Below are 19,199 nucleotides of genomic sequence, written 5' to 3'. Positions count from 1 at the left end.
AATACGCAGAACCCACGGGAAGATAATAAGCACAAGGATAAGCTCCAGGAACACGAAGGAGAATCGAACATAGTCATACAGTTACAAACGGATCATCCGATCATACCGCAAGATAACAGTCCACCCAGGCAAGTTCATCTCAACCCTGTCCTTGTTTATCCCAAGCTGTAGTCGTCCAACGCACAAGGAACCAGATCATGTGGAACAGGAGGTGAATAACAGGGAGTCCGATCGGCAATCCACACAAGTCATATCGATTGTGACCCGGATGAACCGGAAAGGACGGCAACCACTTCAGGCAATGCAGGCACAGTTCCGACGACAATATGAGGGAAGCCGATCCGGCGGAGCAATGACAGGATCTTCGTTCGGCCATTCGAGGCAAAAAGGGAAAGGGAGATCCAACAAGGCCGGTCCGGACGGGACCCGGCCGGCGGACCCCCTGTACAGGGGGGAGCACAGGATGAAGGAGGGCAGCGGACATCCGCACACCCTCACCAACGGCAGCCGCCGGGCCCACGACCTCCAGGAAAGTTCCAGCAGCACACAACAGAGATGAAGCCGCACACACCGGGGGGGGCTCGGCAGGCCCGGCAAAATGATCCTCCTCCAGGTCAATGATAGGCGCGGCCATGGGAGCACTCCAGGAGCGCAAGGCGGCGAGGATATCGCCAAGTGTAGGCTCACCTTTACGGTATTCAGCAAACGTGCCATGCGGCGGATCAGCGTCGCCAGTCTCGGCCAGTCCGAGAGACATGGGGTCGGCCGCCATCTTAGAAGCCCGGCGGGGCCGCGGCAAACTCCGACCCCCGTCCGGACACCAGCGGGGCAAACAGGATACAGCCGACCACCAGCAGAGGCACCACCAGAGCAGGAAGGGGGGCCACCAGAAGAAGGCGGGTCGCCGGCTCCCCACACGCTACCGGCTCCGTTCTCCGAGTCCGGGCGGAGGGACTCAAAATGGCCGGACCGGAGAACAAAGGGGAGACGGGCCACATACACGGTCAACCCCGTCCATGGAAGGCAGCGCCCCAACACCAGGCCGCAGGACCGCCGTATCAGGCCCGGATAGCCGTAATTGGTCTAATTGCACATCGGCCTCTCCGACCGAACCCACACCGCCACCAAGGGCCGGCCACAGCGCCCCGCCCGGGCGCCGCCAAGGAGTGTCAGGCCCGCTCGCTCCGGAGGCCCCGAAGCAGACAAGGGTGCAGCCCAGGATCCGCGGCACCCAGGAACAAACGGAGCAAACGGTAAGTGCCTGTGAAATGTCGTAGTTCCATAGTCTATCAAAGAATACTTCCCGGGGCAGGATAAAACACAGGATAGACGTTCCAGACAGGAAAGCGAACGGAGCCGAGCTAAAACGCGGCCATCTCGGACGCGAGCTTGGCTCCTCCCCCCTGGGCATTATTTTTAAGGTCTACTTACTGTCCTTCTTGCTCCTCCGATCCTGCTCGTCCCCATCGCAGCCGATTAGGAGCTGCCGGGGTCCAGAGCTGAATCCACTATCTTAGGTGAGGAGCAGGCGAGCGGTCCAGTGCTCGGCCCCTCCCACCTCTGTCTCCGTAAAAACGCAGATTTCGACCGCGTGCACCGATTGACAGTGTGCACGCGGATGTGAGTGTCCTGAGGCGGAAGCCGGGACTGATTGTATGCGAGTGAGCAGCAGAACTGTATTTTAAATGTGCACTCGTGTTTACCTACTTGCACTTTTGTTCATTTTTAATTGACCCATTGTGTTCATTCTGGGCATTATTTTTAAGGTCTACTTACTGTCCTTCTTGCTCCTCCGATCCTGCTCGTTCCCATCGCAGCCGATTAGGCGCTGCCGGGGTCCAGAGCTGAATCCACCATCTTAGGTGAAGAGCAGGCGAGCGGTCCAGTGCTCGGCCCCTCCCACCTCTGTCTCCATAAAAACGCCGATTTCGACCGCGTGCACCGATTGACAGTGTGCACGCGGATGTGAGTGTCCTGAGGCGGAAGCCGGGACTGATTGTATGCGAATGAGCAGCAGAACTGTATTTTAAATGTGCACTCGTGTTTACCTACTTGCACTTTTGTTCATTTTTAATTGACCATTGTGTTAATTCTGGGCATTATTTTTAAGGTCTACTTACTGTCCTTCTTGCTCCTCCGATCCTGCTCGTCCCCATCGCAGCCGATTAGGCGCTGCCGGGGTCCAGAGCTGAATCCACCATCTTAGGTGAGGAGCAGGCGAGCGGTCCAGTGCTCGGCCCCTCACACTTCTGTCTCCATAAAAACGCCGATTTCGACCGCGTGCACCGATTGACAGTGTGCACGCGGATGTGAGTGTCCTGAGGCGGAAGCCGGGACTGATTGTATGCGAATGAGCAGCAGAACTGTATTTTAAATGTGCACTTGTGTTTACCTACTTGCACTTTTGTTCATTTTTAATTGACCCATTGTGTTCATTCTGGGTATTATTTTTAAGGTCTACTTACCGTCCTTCTTGCTCCTCCGATCCTGCTCGTCCCCATCGCAGCCGATTAGGCGCTGCCGGGGTCCAGAGCTGAATCCACCATCTTAGGTGAGGAGCAGGCGAGCGGTTCAGTGCTCGGCCCCTCCCACCTCTACGTCCATAAAATGACTTTCCCGCCTAGGAAGCGGGACCCGGGGCAGGGCATGCTGCCTGTCCTATCTTTAACTCCAGGGATGACCTTATGAAATACAACAAAGGCCAGGGTTACCTGTCGAAGGAGACACTCAGCCAGGTCAGTAGATATGGCATATTGACTGAGTGTTGTTCTCCAGCAGTTCCTGTAAACAGCCAGGTAAACCCCGGCCTGCACCCCCACTCACTGGCAATCCTCTACTTAAACACTCGCTCCCAGGTGAAACACCAGATGGATATTTTCCTTCTGTTGGACATGGAGAAACCGGACATCCTCTTACTTACCGAGACTTGGCTGACCCCTGATTCCGCCCCCGATATAATAGCAGCCCTTCCACCTAATTACTATATTATTCATGCAGACCGGGATACAGGGAAAGCGGGCGGGGGGGTTGCGGCAGTTACTCGCACTTGCCTGAAAGTTACCACTCTGACCTGCCTAACGCTATCGGACACAGACAATCTTGTGCTAAAGATCGACTCTCCCCACATGGCGATGGCATGCGTCCTCCTGTATAGACCTCCTAACTCTATGCCAGCATTCCCTCTTGCGCTAAGCGATCAAGTCGCCAACCTAGCATTGGATCATGCCAGGATTTTTTTAGCAGGCGACCTTAATTACTGGTTTAATGACCCCATGGAAAGCCCCCAATCGAGCGAACTCACAGAACTCATGACAAATCTAAATTTCTCAACTCATTGCAAGGGCCATATTTTAGACCAGGTGTGGACCAACACCCCATTGGTGACAACTCCGATAACCATTCCCTGCCTTTGGTCAGATCACTTACTTCTCAAATTCAATTTAAATTATTCCTCCGCTAGGACAACCACCACGGCTACAGGCGGCCTAGCTAGGAAATGGAACACCCTGGACAGAGCAGCGTTCTTACAGACACTAGCCAACACTATCCCCACCCCTCATCGTGATATTAATTCCTCAGAATCCAATCATTCTAGCTGGCTACAAGCTGCTAGTGATATGCATGCCCCCTATAAAACAGTCAGATTGGCACGGTGCGCTGACGCCCAAAGATGGTTTTCTCTCGATTTAAAAACTAGGAAATTAGCCTTGCGGCAGTTGGAACGTCATGGCGACGCAACTATGACCCTGATTTAAAGATCGGGTTCACCAAGGCCAGGAAAGAATACATGAATGCCATCTCCGCTGCAAAAGCGGCCTATTACTCTTCTCGTGTCCTTAAATCTTCAAATAGATCCAAAGACATCTTCGCTATTCTTAACGAATTAACGAACCTGGATAGTGTCCGTCCCAGTATAACTCGGACTCAGTCCCTCTGTGACTCACTTAACATCTATTTCAGTGAGAAAATTGTGGACATTAAAGCCAGCATCCCACAGTCTGTGACCCCAACTACTATTGGTATGGCAATTAACAACAGTTCTGGCATACTTAGCAGTTACCCGCTTATCACCCAGGATCAATTTCAGGAACTGCTAGCAAGAGTTAAATCCGGCGCTCCGTCAGACAGATGCCCCCCGTACATCCTAAAAGAGTGTTTCTCCGCCCTCCCGGTCCCTGCCCGTACTCTCCTGAATGATTCTTTGACCTCCGGCCTAGTTCCACTTGCCTTTAAGGAAGCGACGATCATACCGCTCCTAAAAAAACCTGGGGCAGATCCATCTTGCAAGGCAAACTACCGGCCATTTCCTTACTGCCCTACTTGGCAAAGGTGCTGGAGGCCCACGTAGCTAAATGCCTCTCTAACCTCCTAGAGGAATCCGGCTGCTTTGAACCCCATCAAGCCGGGTTCCGGCCTGCTCACTCAACGGAGGCAGTGGTAACCACAGTCCTGGATACTCTTCGGGACTGTGCAGATAGGCGTTCTCCCCAGGCACTGGTGCTCCTGGACTTGTCGGCCGCATTTGACACGGTCGATCACACCATCCTGATCGACCGTGTCAGACAGGCCAGCGTCCGGGGCACTGCGACTCGCTGGCTGATGTGCTTCTTGGCGAACCGCTCTCAGGCAGTCCGGCTTGGAGACCTAGTCGGCACCAAACAGTCCATCACATGCGGAGTTCCACAGGGTTCTTCCCTGTCACCTCACCTGTTTAACCTCTACATTCTCCCATTGATTCAGGCCCTCAGAGATGAGCAGGTGAAGGTGTTTAACTACGCAGACGATTTACAGCTGCTGTTCACGATTGATAATTCTGAAACTTCTATCCTGAATTTTCAATCGACCATGAGGAACATCAAAGCCTGGACGGACCAAAACCAGTTGAAATTAATTCCGAATAAAACTGAGCTAGTCCTCACTGGAGACAGCGTCAAACACTGGGGTCCCCACTACTGGATGTCAGACTTGGGTCAAGCCCCGACCCCCTCACTGTCGGCAAAGACGCTTGGGGTCACCGTGGACTGCGATCTTTCGCTGAAAGCCCAAGTGGGCCAGGTGGTCTCTAATTGTTTTTTTCAATTAAGAAAATTCCGGAAGGTTCGGCGTTTTCTCACCTTGGAGGCAATCACCCAGGTAGTGATCGCCACCGTATTGTCCCATCTGGATTATGCGAATTCCATTTACCTAGGCCTCCCCCTCTATCTGTCGAGACGCCTCCAGATGGTGCAGAACTATGCCGCCAGATTGATTTTGAATCAACCCAGATGGCACTCAGCTACCCCTTTACTTATGAAACTCCATTGGCTTCCGGTGACCCAACGTTGCACCTTTAAAACATGATGCATGATTTTCAAATCATTACATTGTAAAAGCCCCAAATTCATTGACCAACTTCTCACAAAGTACGTACCGTCTCGCAACCTCCGCTCATCCCATCTTGGCCTCCTTCGGATACCCTCTTTTAAACGCAAGCGCTCTGGCGGCCGCAGATTTGCCACTTTGGCTCCTCGTCTGTGGAACACCTTCCCTCTTGAGATTCGGACCTGTCAGGACCTCCTCTCATTTCGGAAAGCTTTAAAGACCTGGCTCTACAGACAAGCATATCAATAACCCTCCATTCCATGTCCCTGATTATGTTACTGTTGATTTCAGCGCCAAGAAACCAACCGGTGATAGTGCGCTTAATAAGCTTTTTATTAACATAACATAACATAACAAGGCGGACCCCATAGACCTCAAGAACTTCCGACCCATCTCCCTTCTCCTGTTCCCGCTGAAGGTCATCGAGAAGACCGTCAACAAACAACTGACCTGCCACCTCGAGGAGAATAGCATTCTGGACCCTTCCCAGTCCGGGTTCCGCAGCAACCACAGCACCGAAACTGCCCTCATCGCCGCCACCAATTACATCAGGACCCTGCTAGACAACAGAGAAACAGCGGCCCTCATCCTTCTGGACCGGTCAGCCGCCTTCGACATGGTCTGCCACCGCACACTACGAACACACCTCCATGACACCGGGATGCAAGAGAAGGCCCTGTACTGGACCACCTCCTTCCTCTCCGGCAGAACACAGAGTGTCCGCCTTCCCCCCTTCCGCTCCGAAGCCACCGAGATCATCTGCAGCATACCCCAGGGCTCATCCCTCAGCCCAACGCTGTTCAACATCTACATGTCACCACTCGCTCACGTCGCCCGACTGCACGACTTCAACATCATCTCCTATGCCGATGACACCCAGCTGATCCTCTCCCTCACCAGAGACCCCCCACACCACCAAGACCAACCTCCACGAAGGAATGAAGGCCATTGCCGAATGGATGAGGAACAGCCGACTGAAGCTGAACTCGGACAAGTCGGAGGTCCTCATCCTCGGATCCAACCCTTCGGCCTGGGGCGACTCCTGGTGGCCGACCGCACTAGGAACAGCCCCAACACCCACCGACCACGCACGCAACCTAGGGGTCATCCTCGACCCCACCCTCTCCATGACTAAGCAGGTCAACGCCGTCTCTTCCTCCTTCTTCAACACCCTCCCCATGCTCCGCAGGATCTACAAGTGGATCCCCACCTAAACGAGAAGAATGGTCACCCAGGCCCTCGTCAGCAGCAGATTGGACTACGGAAATGCCCTCTACGCAGGAGCCTCGGCCAAACTCCTGAAACGGCTGCAACGCATCCAGAACGAATCTGCACGCCTGATTCTTGACATTCCTTGCCGCAGCCACATCACACCCCACCTGAGAGACCTGCACTGGCTCCCTGTCAACAAAAGGATAACCTTCAAGCTCCTCACCCACGCACACAAGGCACTCCACAACACTGGATCAGCATACCTCAACTGACGACTCAGCTTCCACACTCCCACCCGCCAGCTCCGCTCCGCCAACCTCGCCCCCGCCACAGTCCCCCGCATCAGAAGAGCGACCTCCGGCGGCAGATCGTTCTCCCACCTCTCCGCTAAGACCTGAAACACCCTCCCCACCCAACTATGGCAGACCCAGACCTGCTGACCTTCATAAACCTCCTCAAGACCAGGCTTTTCGAGCAGTAGCAGCATTCCCCACCCCCAGCCTCTTGACACCCTCACGGGTAAGTAGTGCGCAAATGGACTGATTGATTGATTTTTGCTTGTATATGAAACTTCCGTCTCGTGGTCTTAAATCTGCTCTTCAGCGCTACACAGAAAGTCCAGAGACCTACCATGATGTGCGCTGCCGAAGTCCTAGACTTCTGATGGCAAAGGGTGCATTCTTTCCTGGCCAACTAAACCATTGCCTCTCTGCCCATGCAGTTGCTAGGAAGTGGTATAAGATTTGTAGGGAACTTCCAGATGAGAGGTGCCGGTTCCCCACAGTTAAAATTGAGAAAAATTTATAGCAGCTTGATCCTGATCCATCACAGAGAATGCATGGTGGCATTTTGTATGCCTGAGCGTCTCTTAGGTGTTACATGATCGTGAGCTTAATCGCACCCAGTAGGTGCATGGCTTGATTGGACTAGTATATAGCACATTTAGGGCCCGGTTTAATTCTTGGAGGTAAGAATACTCCATCAGAGAATGCGGTCCATTCACTGTATTTAGATGTGATCAGACCTTCAGGTTAATCATTGCAGAGACTACTCTGTGTCTGCCGTGAGTACCCTCCTCCAACCGCCCTGGGGAGCAACGGGCATCAGAGAAATGACTACATGTCTACTAAATTTCGATCGACAGACATGTCGTCTTTTTTTACTGTTCCTTACCGCAAGGAAGAGTAAAATTATTTAATGCTCCCCTGCCATGGGAGAAGCCTCCCTTGGTGAGGGGAGCATTACGTTTGTTTCTTTACAAAAAGATTTGAGGCCCTTGCTACAGTGCAATATTTAAATATGGGATGCACCTGGTCATGAGTGGCTAATGAGCTTGAATATAATAATTGCAAGTTACTTTAGCTTTGATAAAAGGGAAAGATCCAGATTCCTATAAATGTTGCAGCCTAAGAGCCTGTAATTTGAACAATATGAGTAATCTAAAGGGTTGTTGAGAACTTTTAGAGAAGGCTCTCTGAGGGTTCTCCTTCTTGGTGCGCCTTACCTCTCATGACTGATAAAGCCTGTGCCTGTCTTGCCTGCATTATGTTCATTATGTGCGTGAACAAAAGTCCAGTATGTCATGCACCACCCCCAAACAGGTGACCTGCCTTCCTGCCTCAGTTTGTATTTGTATTTGTATATTGTTATTTATAAAGCGCTCTATCGCTCCGAAAGGAGCATCCTGGCGCTAACAGATACAGTGTGTCGTGCGGTGTGAGGGAATTAAATGATAGTATTAACAAAGTCTGATGATAGGCTGAAGATCCAAGTCTTTAGTTGCTTTCTGAAAAGGCCTTCTGTCTGAAGGAATCTAAGATCTTTGGGCATGACATTCCAGGCCTTAGAGGAGAGATGCGTCAGGGTTTTTCTCCCTTTGGCCCTTTGGTTTTAAGATTGAATTTAGGCATAGAAATCAGATTGCAGTCTGAAGATCTTAGCCTCCTTGATGGATTATAATGAATGTATCGTTTGGTGAGATATCTTGGACCCGTATTATTGAAAGCACGGTGGGAGATCATGAGCATCTTGTAAAGAATTCTCTTATAAAGAGGCAGCCAATGTAAGGCCTTCAAAGCCGCCGATGCAGATGATCGTCTAGGTAATTTTAGTACCAGTCTGGCTGCGGCGTGTTGTACGCTTTGTAGCTTTTTTAAAGTGGCTTTATTTATTCCAGCCAAGAGCCCGTTACAATAATCTAGGCGGGCAAGGATTAAAGCCACCGCTACGGCCTTTCTAGCGTCTATGGGCAAGAAATCGAAAAACTTTTTCAAGGACTTGATAATGCTAAAACAGCTTCCAGCCACATTTCTAACATGCTGGTCAAAAGATAATTCGGCGTCAAATAAGACACCTAGATTTCGCACTGAGGCAACAGCCGATGGAGGGGCTGGAGAATCTTCGGGCCACCAATCAGCGGGACGAAACTGAAGCTTTTTTCCCATCGGGATGATTTCTGTCTTATTGACATTGCATTTTAACTGGTTGGTTTCTAAACAAAGGAAGACGTCCTTTCAACAATTATTTAAATTTTTTAAATTAAGTTCCGCCTTGCTGGGATTCCTATCCAGAGGTACGATTAATTGAGTATCGTCGGCATATGATGTTACTAAAATGCCATACGACTCAATTAAGGAGATGAGGGGAACCATGTAGATATTGAATAATAAAGGGCTCAGAATCGAGCCCTGAGGGACTCCGATTGACACCTTCTTTTCTTTAGACAGGAAGGGACCCAGAGTGACCGTTTGGGTTCTGTCTTCAGAAAAGGAGGTCAGCCAGGCTAGTGCCACCTCTGAGATTCCAGTGTCTCTCAACCTGCTGAGCAGTATTCTATGTGAGATGGTGTCGAATGCCGCCGTGAAATCCAATAGGATCAGGGCGGCATTCTTTCCTTCATCTTGAAGTGTCTTTATAGAGTCTGTAAGCTCTATCAGAGCTGTTTCCGTAGAATGGTGTGGGCGGAAACCTGATTGTTGAGGGTGTAGAACATTATGTGTTTCAACATAATTTTTTAGTTCTCTATGTACCATTTGCTCAGTGATCTTACTTAGAACGGGGAGGAGAGAGATTGGTCTAAGATTAGTAAGATCTGAGGTGGGTTTATTATTCTTCTTCATGAGTGGTTTTACGATGGCTTTCTTCCACTCTGAAGGGACTTTGCCTGTGCTGAGCGACGTATTAACAATGTTGTTTATTATAGGATTGACAACGACAATTAACTGATGCAGAATCCGAGGGGGGCAGGAATCCGATGGAGATCCCGATTTACACAACAGGATTGCTTCCCGTGTTTGAGCTAGGGAGACCGGTTGGAATATGCTAATGTTGTCCTTGTTATTTGATTTTATATTCCTTTGGGCTGCAGGATCTGAAGTCACTGGTTCTTCAGAAGTGGGAAAATCCCTCTGTAGCAGATACATTTTTTCTTCGAAGTAATCCGCAATTTGATTGCAAAAAACTAATGAAGGGGGGATTTCGGGTTGTAGAACTTTTGGATGCGTAAAGGACCTCACTATTGAAAACAATGTTTTCTGCTTTTGTTTTGCTTCATTAATCTCCTTGATGTAGTGCGCTTTTTTGGCAGACTTGATGCTAATAAGGTATAATTTCCTCTGCTGAGTGTACAGCAATTTATCTGCAAGCTCGTAAGTTTTTCGCCATTTACGTTCCTTTTTCTTACAAAGGAGATGGAGGTTAGCAAGTTCCGGGGTAAACCAGGGGGTATTTTTCTTTCCATACTTTCTCTTAACAGCAGAGCCGGTGGCAGGGGTTCTGTCTGTAATTAGCTGTTGTAACCAATTATGAAAACATTTCGAGTCGAGAGCTACTTCTCCCGTCATGCTTGGGACTTGAGACTGCAGAATGGGTTGGCGCCTAAAACTGTCCTCTATTTCGGAAGCTTTCGGAATGCTGCTTACCCTTAGCAGATTTTTGTGCAATAGGTATTTTCACATAGTTTGCTGAAAGCATTGTCATTCATTGCCCTCATAAGAAGCATCAGAATGGGATGTGTCTTTTGGTAGGAACCAGAGAGTGAGAAAGCACTGACCTCACTTCCGCACCATCTTAGAACATACATTTTGAGCAGACACCTAGCCTTATGAAAATGCACACTTACTTTGTCTAGACTGACTTTACCTTATGAGCTGCCCGGGTGGGACCTGGCATCCAGAATGCACAAATTCCTCCTTCAAAAAGCTGCCTCCTGGACCCCAGACCACCAAGTTAATTACATTCTTTCAAATTCTCACTTTCCCAGTGGTGCTGCATGCTGTCCTTTGGTAACAGCTTGGCTCATCCTCAGTTCTCTGTCCCATGGCACAGCTGTTCACGCTTGGGCTTGGCACCAGCTATGGTGACAGCCTTTTCACCATTGTTCCTGTACAGCACCGGAGTTCCTCCCATCACTGAATGCTCTGCCCTTTGGTGTAGATGTTTTCCGATTCTCGTTTTAAAACACACACTACCCTTAAGTTTCTGGAGGATGTCTGGCCAGTCAGTGTACTTTTGAGAGAATTGCGTCATGTGAGGCAGAAAAATCAAACATGATCATTGAAAACGTGCATTTAAACCCACCACAATCCCAACTCCAATTGCCAGATAGCATTTAGACTGAACTTCGGGACCTTCAACCCCAATTTGTTATTTGCAGTGCTAAAGTGCAATTGGCCAACCTTGTCCCTTACTCAGATTGCTAGACAGGATAACGTCCTCATGGTTTCCTTTAGTCATAACTTTGAAATGGTTAGAGCTAGAAATCACTTAAGTTCTTGTGAGTTGCTTTCTGCCTAACCTTGTTGTTTATAGCTTGTGATTGATTAATATAAACCGTGTCAAGCCCATAACCCTGACTTTCAAATGCTTTGACTTATATAATAACTAGAGGGAGATAAAGAGATTTCATAGGGAAGCCGAGAAGGAAGCAGTTACAAACACATGAGGCCTACAGTTGAGAGTTAAGGGCTATGATTAGAAAAGGTGCAGTACAATCAGAGTCTACAGTAAAAGCAATGGCACCTCAATTAAGAATGTGTATCATACCTGTAGTGCTATCATAATAAAGTTGCGTTTTTAATTGCAGGCATTAACCAAATTTAATTCCCAGTTGGCTAAGAATGCCACTACAAGGGAAGAACTCGACATCATGCGAATTGAACGATCCCGCTTTGAGCAGCTTTATCAAAAACTACAGAAGGTAAGATGGAGATGGGTGACAAGGTATTATGCCCAGCTTTCAACTGTCCTTCGATGTTGTAAATATTGAATTGATTGCTCCTTTGACACTTTTAAACATGCACCATTTCCTCTACATTTCAATGAAGTTGTACCACCTGTCTCCATTTTTGATTTGTCCTTTCTACTTCTACAAGTATGTGTAGATCATGGAAATAGAGTGTCTAAGGGCCAGATGTAGGTAATCTCAATTTACCTATTCTTAAATACTGAATCATACCGATTCGGTATTTAAGAATAGGTAAATGGGATGTAGGTAATTGTTCGTTAAAAATTACCGAATCGGTAAGTTTCAGTAATTACAGAATCGGTATTTACCGATTCGGTAATTGCCATTCATTCCTGTGGGCTGAATGAATGGCAATTACCGAATCGGTAAATACCAATTCGGTAAAACGGGGAAAACAGTGAAGGGTGGCAGGGTGTCACTTTGACACCCTGTTGCACCCCTCAATTGTGTACGGGTGCACATGTGGCACACATACATGCCCTAAGGGCAGGTATGTCTGCCACATCGCACTGTTGAAAAAGCAAAAAAAATGCTTTTCCCAAGGTTTTCATTATTTACCACCAACTTGTAGTTGGTGGTAAATAACGAATTCTTAACTGAGAAATGCACCAACTTGAGTGCTCTCTACATCCTGGATTCGGTAATTTACCGAATCTGTATGTTAAGAATTCGGTATTTTACCGAATCGTTAAATTACAGATTCGGTAAAATACCGAATCCTAAAAAAAAGCCCCCTACATCTAAAAAGCCCAATACCGGTCGGTAACGGCCGAAATTCGGTAATTTCGGCTGTTACCGACCGGTATTGGGTGACCTACATCTGGCCCCTAATGTGAGTGAAAGAGGGTTAATCTATATAAAAACATATAGTGCAAAAATAAGTTTTCAAAAAACCTAGACTTCGAATATATTGACTTCCCCCAAATCGCTACCGTAATTATGTGTAAAAATATTGATCTCTAGTTAGTTAGTAAATGTAGCCAAGCCCATTTTCTACATATTGTAGAACTTGGTTAATTTATTGTTTCAACTCCAATCTTAAGATATTTAGTGCCAAATGTTTGAAAGTTGAATTAGATGCAGCTCCAAATTTTTGATGATTGATATTTATGTACGGTTGACACTTTGCTAATCTATGTTTCGAGTCTTTGGTTTGGCAAGATATGTTTTTGCAGTCTGTTTTCATGCCCTACAGGAGACAGTAAGTAACAAGACTAAGTTAACGTGCAAGGTAGTGTAAAAAGGTATTTTAAAGAACTAGGGGCCCGATGTAGGTGGCCTAAATACGGGTTGGTAACGGTGAAAAGCCGTAAATTTCACTGGTACCGACCGGTATATAGGCATTCCTAATGTAGGGAAGGAATCGGTAAATAATGATTCCTTAATACCGATTCTTTATTGGCCTTGCATTTAAGGAATCGGTAATACCGATTCCTTAAATGCAATGTAGAAAGCACATAAAAGAGTGCTTTTGGGCCTTAAGGATTCGGTAATTACCACCAACTTCAAGTTGGTGGTAATTACCGAATTCCTTTAAAAAAGCACTTTCTTGCTTTTTTTGAAGTGCCATGTGGCACACATCCATGCCCTTAGGGCATGCATGTGTGCCACATGTGCACACATGCACATTTCAGGGGTGCAACAGGGTGTCCTTTGGACACCCTGGCACCCTTGAAATACCTCCCGGTATTACAGATTCGGTAATACCGAATCGGTAATACCGAATGTCTTCACATTCATTCCTATGGGCCTCCAAGCCCATAGGAATGAATGGGTAGGTATTCGTTATTACCGAATCTCAATTACCGATTCAGTAATAACGAATATTAAGGATTCTGTATTTTTTACCGAATTCATACCTACATCTGAAATACCGATTTCTAAATACCTAATCGGTAAAATTCGGTATTTAGAATTCGGTATTTCGCTATTACCTACATTGGGCCCTAGACTTTGAAATCTCCCTCTATTTGGCACAGAGAATGAGTTGAAACTGGGATGTGGCTTGACTCTATGTTCTTTAGTATTTTTGTGAGTGATCTTTTCCTAATAAACAAGATTAATCTGGTCCGTAAATTTGGAATTCTGTTGTTAATCTGAAAATGTGTATATATATATATATATATATATATATATATATATATATATATATATATATATATATATATATATATATATATATATATATATATATATATATATATATATATATATATATATATATATATATATATATATATATATATATATATATATGTTGTGAAGCAGCAGCCGAGGGATCTATGGACATCTGCATCCCGGGGCCCATCCAGGGCTATGAAATGGCAGAATACGCACCCATACAGGGAAGAGACACGAACTACAAGTCCCACAAGGCAGTGCGTTCCAACTCACACGAGTTCGCTCATCTGAGGGCGGTTAAATAGTGGGAGTGTCAAAGCGTCAGAAACTCAAGTCGAGCCTCTGAAGAGGAGCGTAGGCTCAGAAACGCGTCAGGCTTTCAATCGAGACATGAGAAGCTGCAGACTGGGGTGCGGTGATGTCTTTTACCCGTTTGAAACAAGGGCTGCTGGATGAGTGCATCCTTAACCTGTGGGTACCTTGGAGCTTTCATTTACACGCGGCAGCCCAGCCGCGAAGGGTGCACCCCCCCGCAGAAGATCTATGGGGGTCATGGGTCGGAAGTTGCCGAACCTGTTGTGAAGCAGCTGCCGAGGGATCTATGGACATCTGCATCCCGGGGCCCATCCAGGGCTATGAAATGGCAGAATACGCACCCATACAGGGAAGAGACACGAACTACAAGTCCCACAAGGCAGTGCGTTCCAACTCACACGAGTTCGCTCATCTGAGGGCGGTTAAATAGTGGGAGTGTCAAAGCGTCAGAAACTCAAGTCGAGCCTTTGAAGAGGAGCGTAGGCTCAGAAACGCGTCAGGCTTTCAATCGAGACATGAGACGCTGCAGACTGGGGTGCGGTGATGTCTTTTACCCATTTGAAACAAGGGCTGCTGGATGAGTGCATCCTTAACCTGTGGGTACCTTGGAGTATATATATATATATATATATATATTATATATATATATATATATATATCTCAAACGAGCTCAAAACTGGAGGGTGCTTCCACAAACTGCCAAACGCCGCCACAGCAAGGAACACGAGACCCAGTAGTTAAGGTGAGTAGATTCTTTAATCGGCACCTTCGTCAAACATAACGTTTCGGCCTCCGAAAGGCCTTGGTCACATGACGCATAGAGAGCGCGATCAGAATTTAAAGTGCTAGTGCTCTAAATCCCCAACTTTTCATTGGACACTGCGTAGTCTTCAAAACACTATCGAAGGCAGACTTAAAACACCATTGTAAATCACAGGATAATCCCCAACGGTTAATTAATCAAAGTGACTTGTGCATTAATATTGTGGAACAAACATTTCATATCACAATATTGGTGTTTTAGAAACTGATACTTGGAGTCATAGGCATTGTTTATAACTGGATAATCCACATTGCTAATAAAGACCTCAAGTTCAGAATAAATCAGTTGACAAATTAATTACTGTATAAAATACCAACAGATGACTAAACACATTTATACTAAATCAACTGTTCAATATAAAGACAAAAGTATTCTAAAAGGATCACATGCACAGTGTCCAACTACTCGTGTGCGGATAAATAACAAGACAGTGAAATTGTGAACATATATCTCAAATTTGTAAATATATGTGTGTATTAAAATTGTTTTCTGTATTACATAGGCTGATCCCAACCTATGCAAGGATGTCGTTCGTTAGCTTTCTTTCCGGAACCGAATGTTAACACAGGCCAATAGAAGTTTTCAATACTAACTGCTGAGCAATTAAGTGTCTTAAATACACCAATCATATGAGGAGATAACATGGTAGCCAAAAAACAAGTACACAACAATATTTGCGAAGGTAACAATATTACGTCAAATAACGCTATTTCTGTGTATCATTTGGTTTTTACAGACACGTGTACAAGTCTTCAGTCGAGTTTAATCCCCAAGGGGATTTGCTGTTCAACTCGATGATGTATTTAGTCTCTAAAGCTCTGAGGATACCCTCTCTGTCACCCCTCTTCGCAATGGGCCTACTGTGTCAATTGCGAAGTACCTAAGGAGTGCACTGTTGTTGTTGTGACTCTCCTTAAAGTGCCTAGCAACCGGGTACGTGGCATCATTGGTGTTAATGGCCCTGATGTGCTGGAGCACCCTTTTGTGGACCTGCAATTTAGTGCTCCCCACATATTGCAGGCCACATGGGCACTCCAGCACATACACCACGTACTCACTTTTGCAGGTTAGCTGCTTTAGGATTTTACGGGGCGTTTCTGAGAACGGAATGGTGTATTCTGTTTTACTCACACCATGCAGGCAAGCTTTGCAACTGGAACATTTCCTGAAGCCTTTGCTTCCTGCCAGCCAATTACTGGGTGGAATCACCTCAGGACTAGATTTTAATAATGCGTCTTGTAAGGAGCGTGCTTTCCTGTACGTGATGGCCGGTTGCCTTGGCATGTGTTCTCCTATCACCGGATCAAATCTTATGAGATCCCAGTGTCTGTTGACAATTTTTCTTAAGGCCCCTTGTTGCCTATTGTAGGTCCATATTAATCTGGTGGGTTGTTTATCACCACAAGTGGTGGGTTTCAGAGTTTTCTTGTGAATGAGGGCAGTATCTCTGGATATAGCATTTGCTTTGATCATAGCAGCGTTAATAATGCTATCACTATATCCCCTGGCCAGGAACCTGTGCTTGCTAGCATCTTGGACCTGTTTGCATTGTATTTCTGTACTACAGACCCGCCTGATTCTGAGCATTTCCCCATAGGGGATGCTCCTAATCAGGTGGGGAGGATGATGACTCTTAGCATGTAGTACAGTATTGCCTGCAGTAGGCTTCCTGTACATAGTTGTTTCTAACTGACCATCATTCACTTCAATTGTGACATCCAAAAAGTTGGCTTTGTTGTGACTTATATCTGAGGTGAAGGCTAAATTGTAATTATTACAATTCAGTTTTTCGATGAACTGACTAACTTCTGTCTCTGTTCCCTGCCATATTAAAAAAACATCATCGATGTATCTGTACCATCGTACATCGTATATATATATATATATATATATATATATATATATATATATATATATATATTCAAACAATGGCTCTACAATTGAAGAGGCACTCACAGCAGGTAGGTTCCAACACCTTTATTCATGCGACTGATGGTGAAATTTCGTCCGTAATTGTTTCCCTTTCCCAACGCGTTTCAAAGCTGTATGCTTTTTCTTCAGGGGATTGAAAGTTGCTGCAGCCATTCACGAGTCTCACTGAGTTTCTATGGCATTCCGTATGCCTGCTCGGTATCATGCATTGTGGGACTTGTGTTCATTGATTCCCCACAGTGGATTCCACAGCGTAACTTCCAAATTTAAATGATCATGTATTACTGTGTCGGAGGAGCAGGTTATGAAGCATTGCTCTTCTTGAGTATGTTGGGATCTTCACTCAGACATGATTATATCTGCAGCAGGTTATCTAGAAGACACAAGTCACCTCGAGAACAATGTACTCACATAATACCTCTAGCAAATTCTAGGTTGGCATGTCCTAAATTTATATTCTTTGTCGCACATGCTTGTCTAAATGTTCCACTACGTTGTATCAATAGTTGTGATCCCCCCCAATGGGCAAGGTGTCTGAAACATGCTCTGTGCGTTTAATCAGCAACATTATAGGCAGAGAAATACATCATTTTTTTAATGCCAAGGTCTTCGTGAGAAGCATTGAAGATTCTTTCACTCAACAACTATACTTTATAATAATTATACGGCCCACTTAGAGACCATAACCAGGGCTTATGACAAAAGAAAAAGTTAAAGAAAAATGTTTGGCTACTTAACAGAAAAGTAGATATATAAAAGAGGAGGGAGAGAGTCAAGTGTTTGAATAAAAACATAGAGTCTAGTGTAAGTGGCATAAAAACACAAGAAATAGACAGCTAGATATATACAAAGATGCAGAGGTGGATTTGTAACAGAAAAGTGAGAGATGGATAGTGGAGAAGAAGGGAGCTGACGTTTCAGCAGAGAGAGATGCCTATGGAAGAAAAGAAAGATGGGTAAATAAGAGAAAGGTAAAAGCAGTGGAGACTATGGTGAACAAGTCAGATAGATATTAGAAAAGTCAGGTACATAAAGCATACAACAGTATAGGCTTCTAAAAGCATAGAGGAAAAGACATGAATGGAAACACTTGTTATTTTCAGTGAAATAGATCTTGAAAAACAAGCTCAAAACACATACAAAGAACTTATTAGTCAAAAAGGACTGAAGATTCGAATCAACATTTGTAAAGAAATTAGTGGGGAAAGAGATACAACATTACATTGATAGCACAGCATTCTCAGAAGGACTGAACTGGAAAAATGAAAGAAAGGACACAAGGGTTTAGGTGCTGACACAGAACTGCAATGGATTGTCTTAGGTTTCCTAGCTCTGTAAAACTCTAGAAGATTTGGGGTTCATATCTCACTGCTACAGTTGGAACCCATTCCTTTTCTGGTGTATACACAGTCAAATTCGAAGTTTGTCAGGTCAAGTTCAAGTTCAAGTTCAAGTTTTGCATTTATATAGCGCACTACTCACCCAGAGGGTCTCAAGGCGCTTGAGGGAGGTGGGGGGTTATGTATCAAATATCCAGGTTTTGAGTTGTTTTCTGAAGGAGAGGTGGTTTTGAGTAAGGCGGAGATGGGTGGGGAGGGAGTTCCAGGTTTTGCCGCAAGGTAGGAGAAAGATCTTCCCCCCCATGGTGGACCTGTGGATGCGTGGTATAGCGGCTAGTGCTTGGTTGGAAGAACGGAGTTTGCGGGTGGGGGTGTAGAAGGAAAGGCGTATGTTGAGGGATTCGGGTCCTAGATCATATAGTGCTTTGTGTGCGTGGGTGAGGAGACGTAACGTAATTCTTTTGTTGACGGGGAGCCAGTGGAGGTCTTTCAGATGACTGGAAATGTGAGCTCTGCGGGGGACGTCTAGAATGAATCTGGCAGATGCATTTTGGATACGTTGGAGTTTTTTCTGTAGTTTGGCTGTGGTTCCGGCATAAAGGGTGTTTCCGTAGTCTAGTCTGCTAGTGACCAGTGCGTGGGTTACTGTTTTTCTTGTTTCGATGGGGATCCATCGGAAGATTTTTCTGAGCATGCGTAGGATGTTGAAGCATGAGGAGGAGACTGCTTTGACTTGTCTGGTCATCGATAGGGAGGAGTCTAGGATGAAGCCTAGATTACGTGCGTGGTCCGTAGGTTTGGGGGCGTTTCCCAGAGCCGGTGGCCACCATGAGTCATCCCAAGCGGAGGG

The 19,199-nt window shown here is 46.2% G+C and overlaps 1 protein-coding gene across 6 annotated transcripts in view; it reads left to right on the top strand.

Annotated features, from left to right (window-relative positions):
* Positions 1 to 19,199, top strand: part of LOC144767519 (outer dynein arm-docking complex subunit 1-like) — a 650,935-nt gene that overhangs the window by 519,183 nt on the left and 112,553 nt on the right. For all 6 annotated transcript variants that reach the window (XM_078650940.1, XM_078650939.1, XM_078650938.1 and 3 more), the window contains one exon: positions 11,657 to 11,770. In XM_078650940.1, the coding sequence (XP_078507066.1) occupies positions 11,657 to 11,770 (114 nt within the window). The remainder of the gene's footprint in view (positions 1 to 11,656; positions 11,771 to 19,199) is intronic.

The sequence above is a fragment of the Lissotriton helveticus genome, chromosome 7, assembly GCF_964261635.1.
Source record: "Lissotriton helveticus chromosome 7, aLisHel1.1, whole genome shotgun sequence".
NCBI lineage: Eukaryota > Metazoa > Chordata > Amphibia > Caudata > Salamandridae > Lissotriton > Lissotriton helveticus.
Note: the sequence above shows the minus strand (reverse complement) of the source record. Positions and strands in the feature narration are given on the sequence as shown.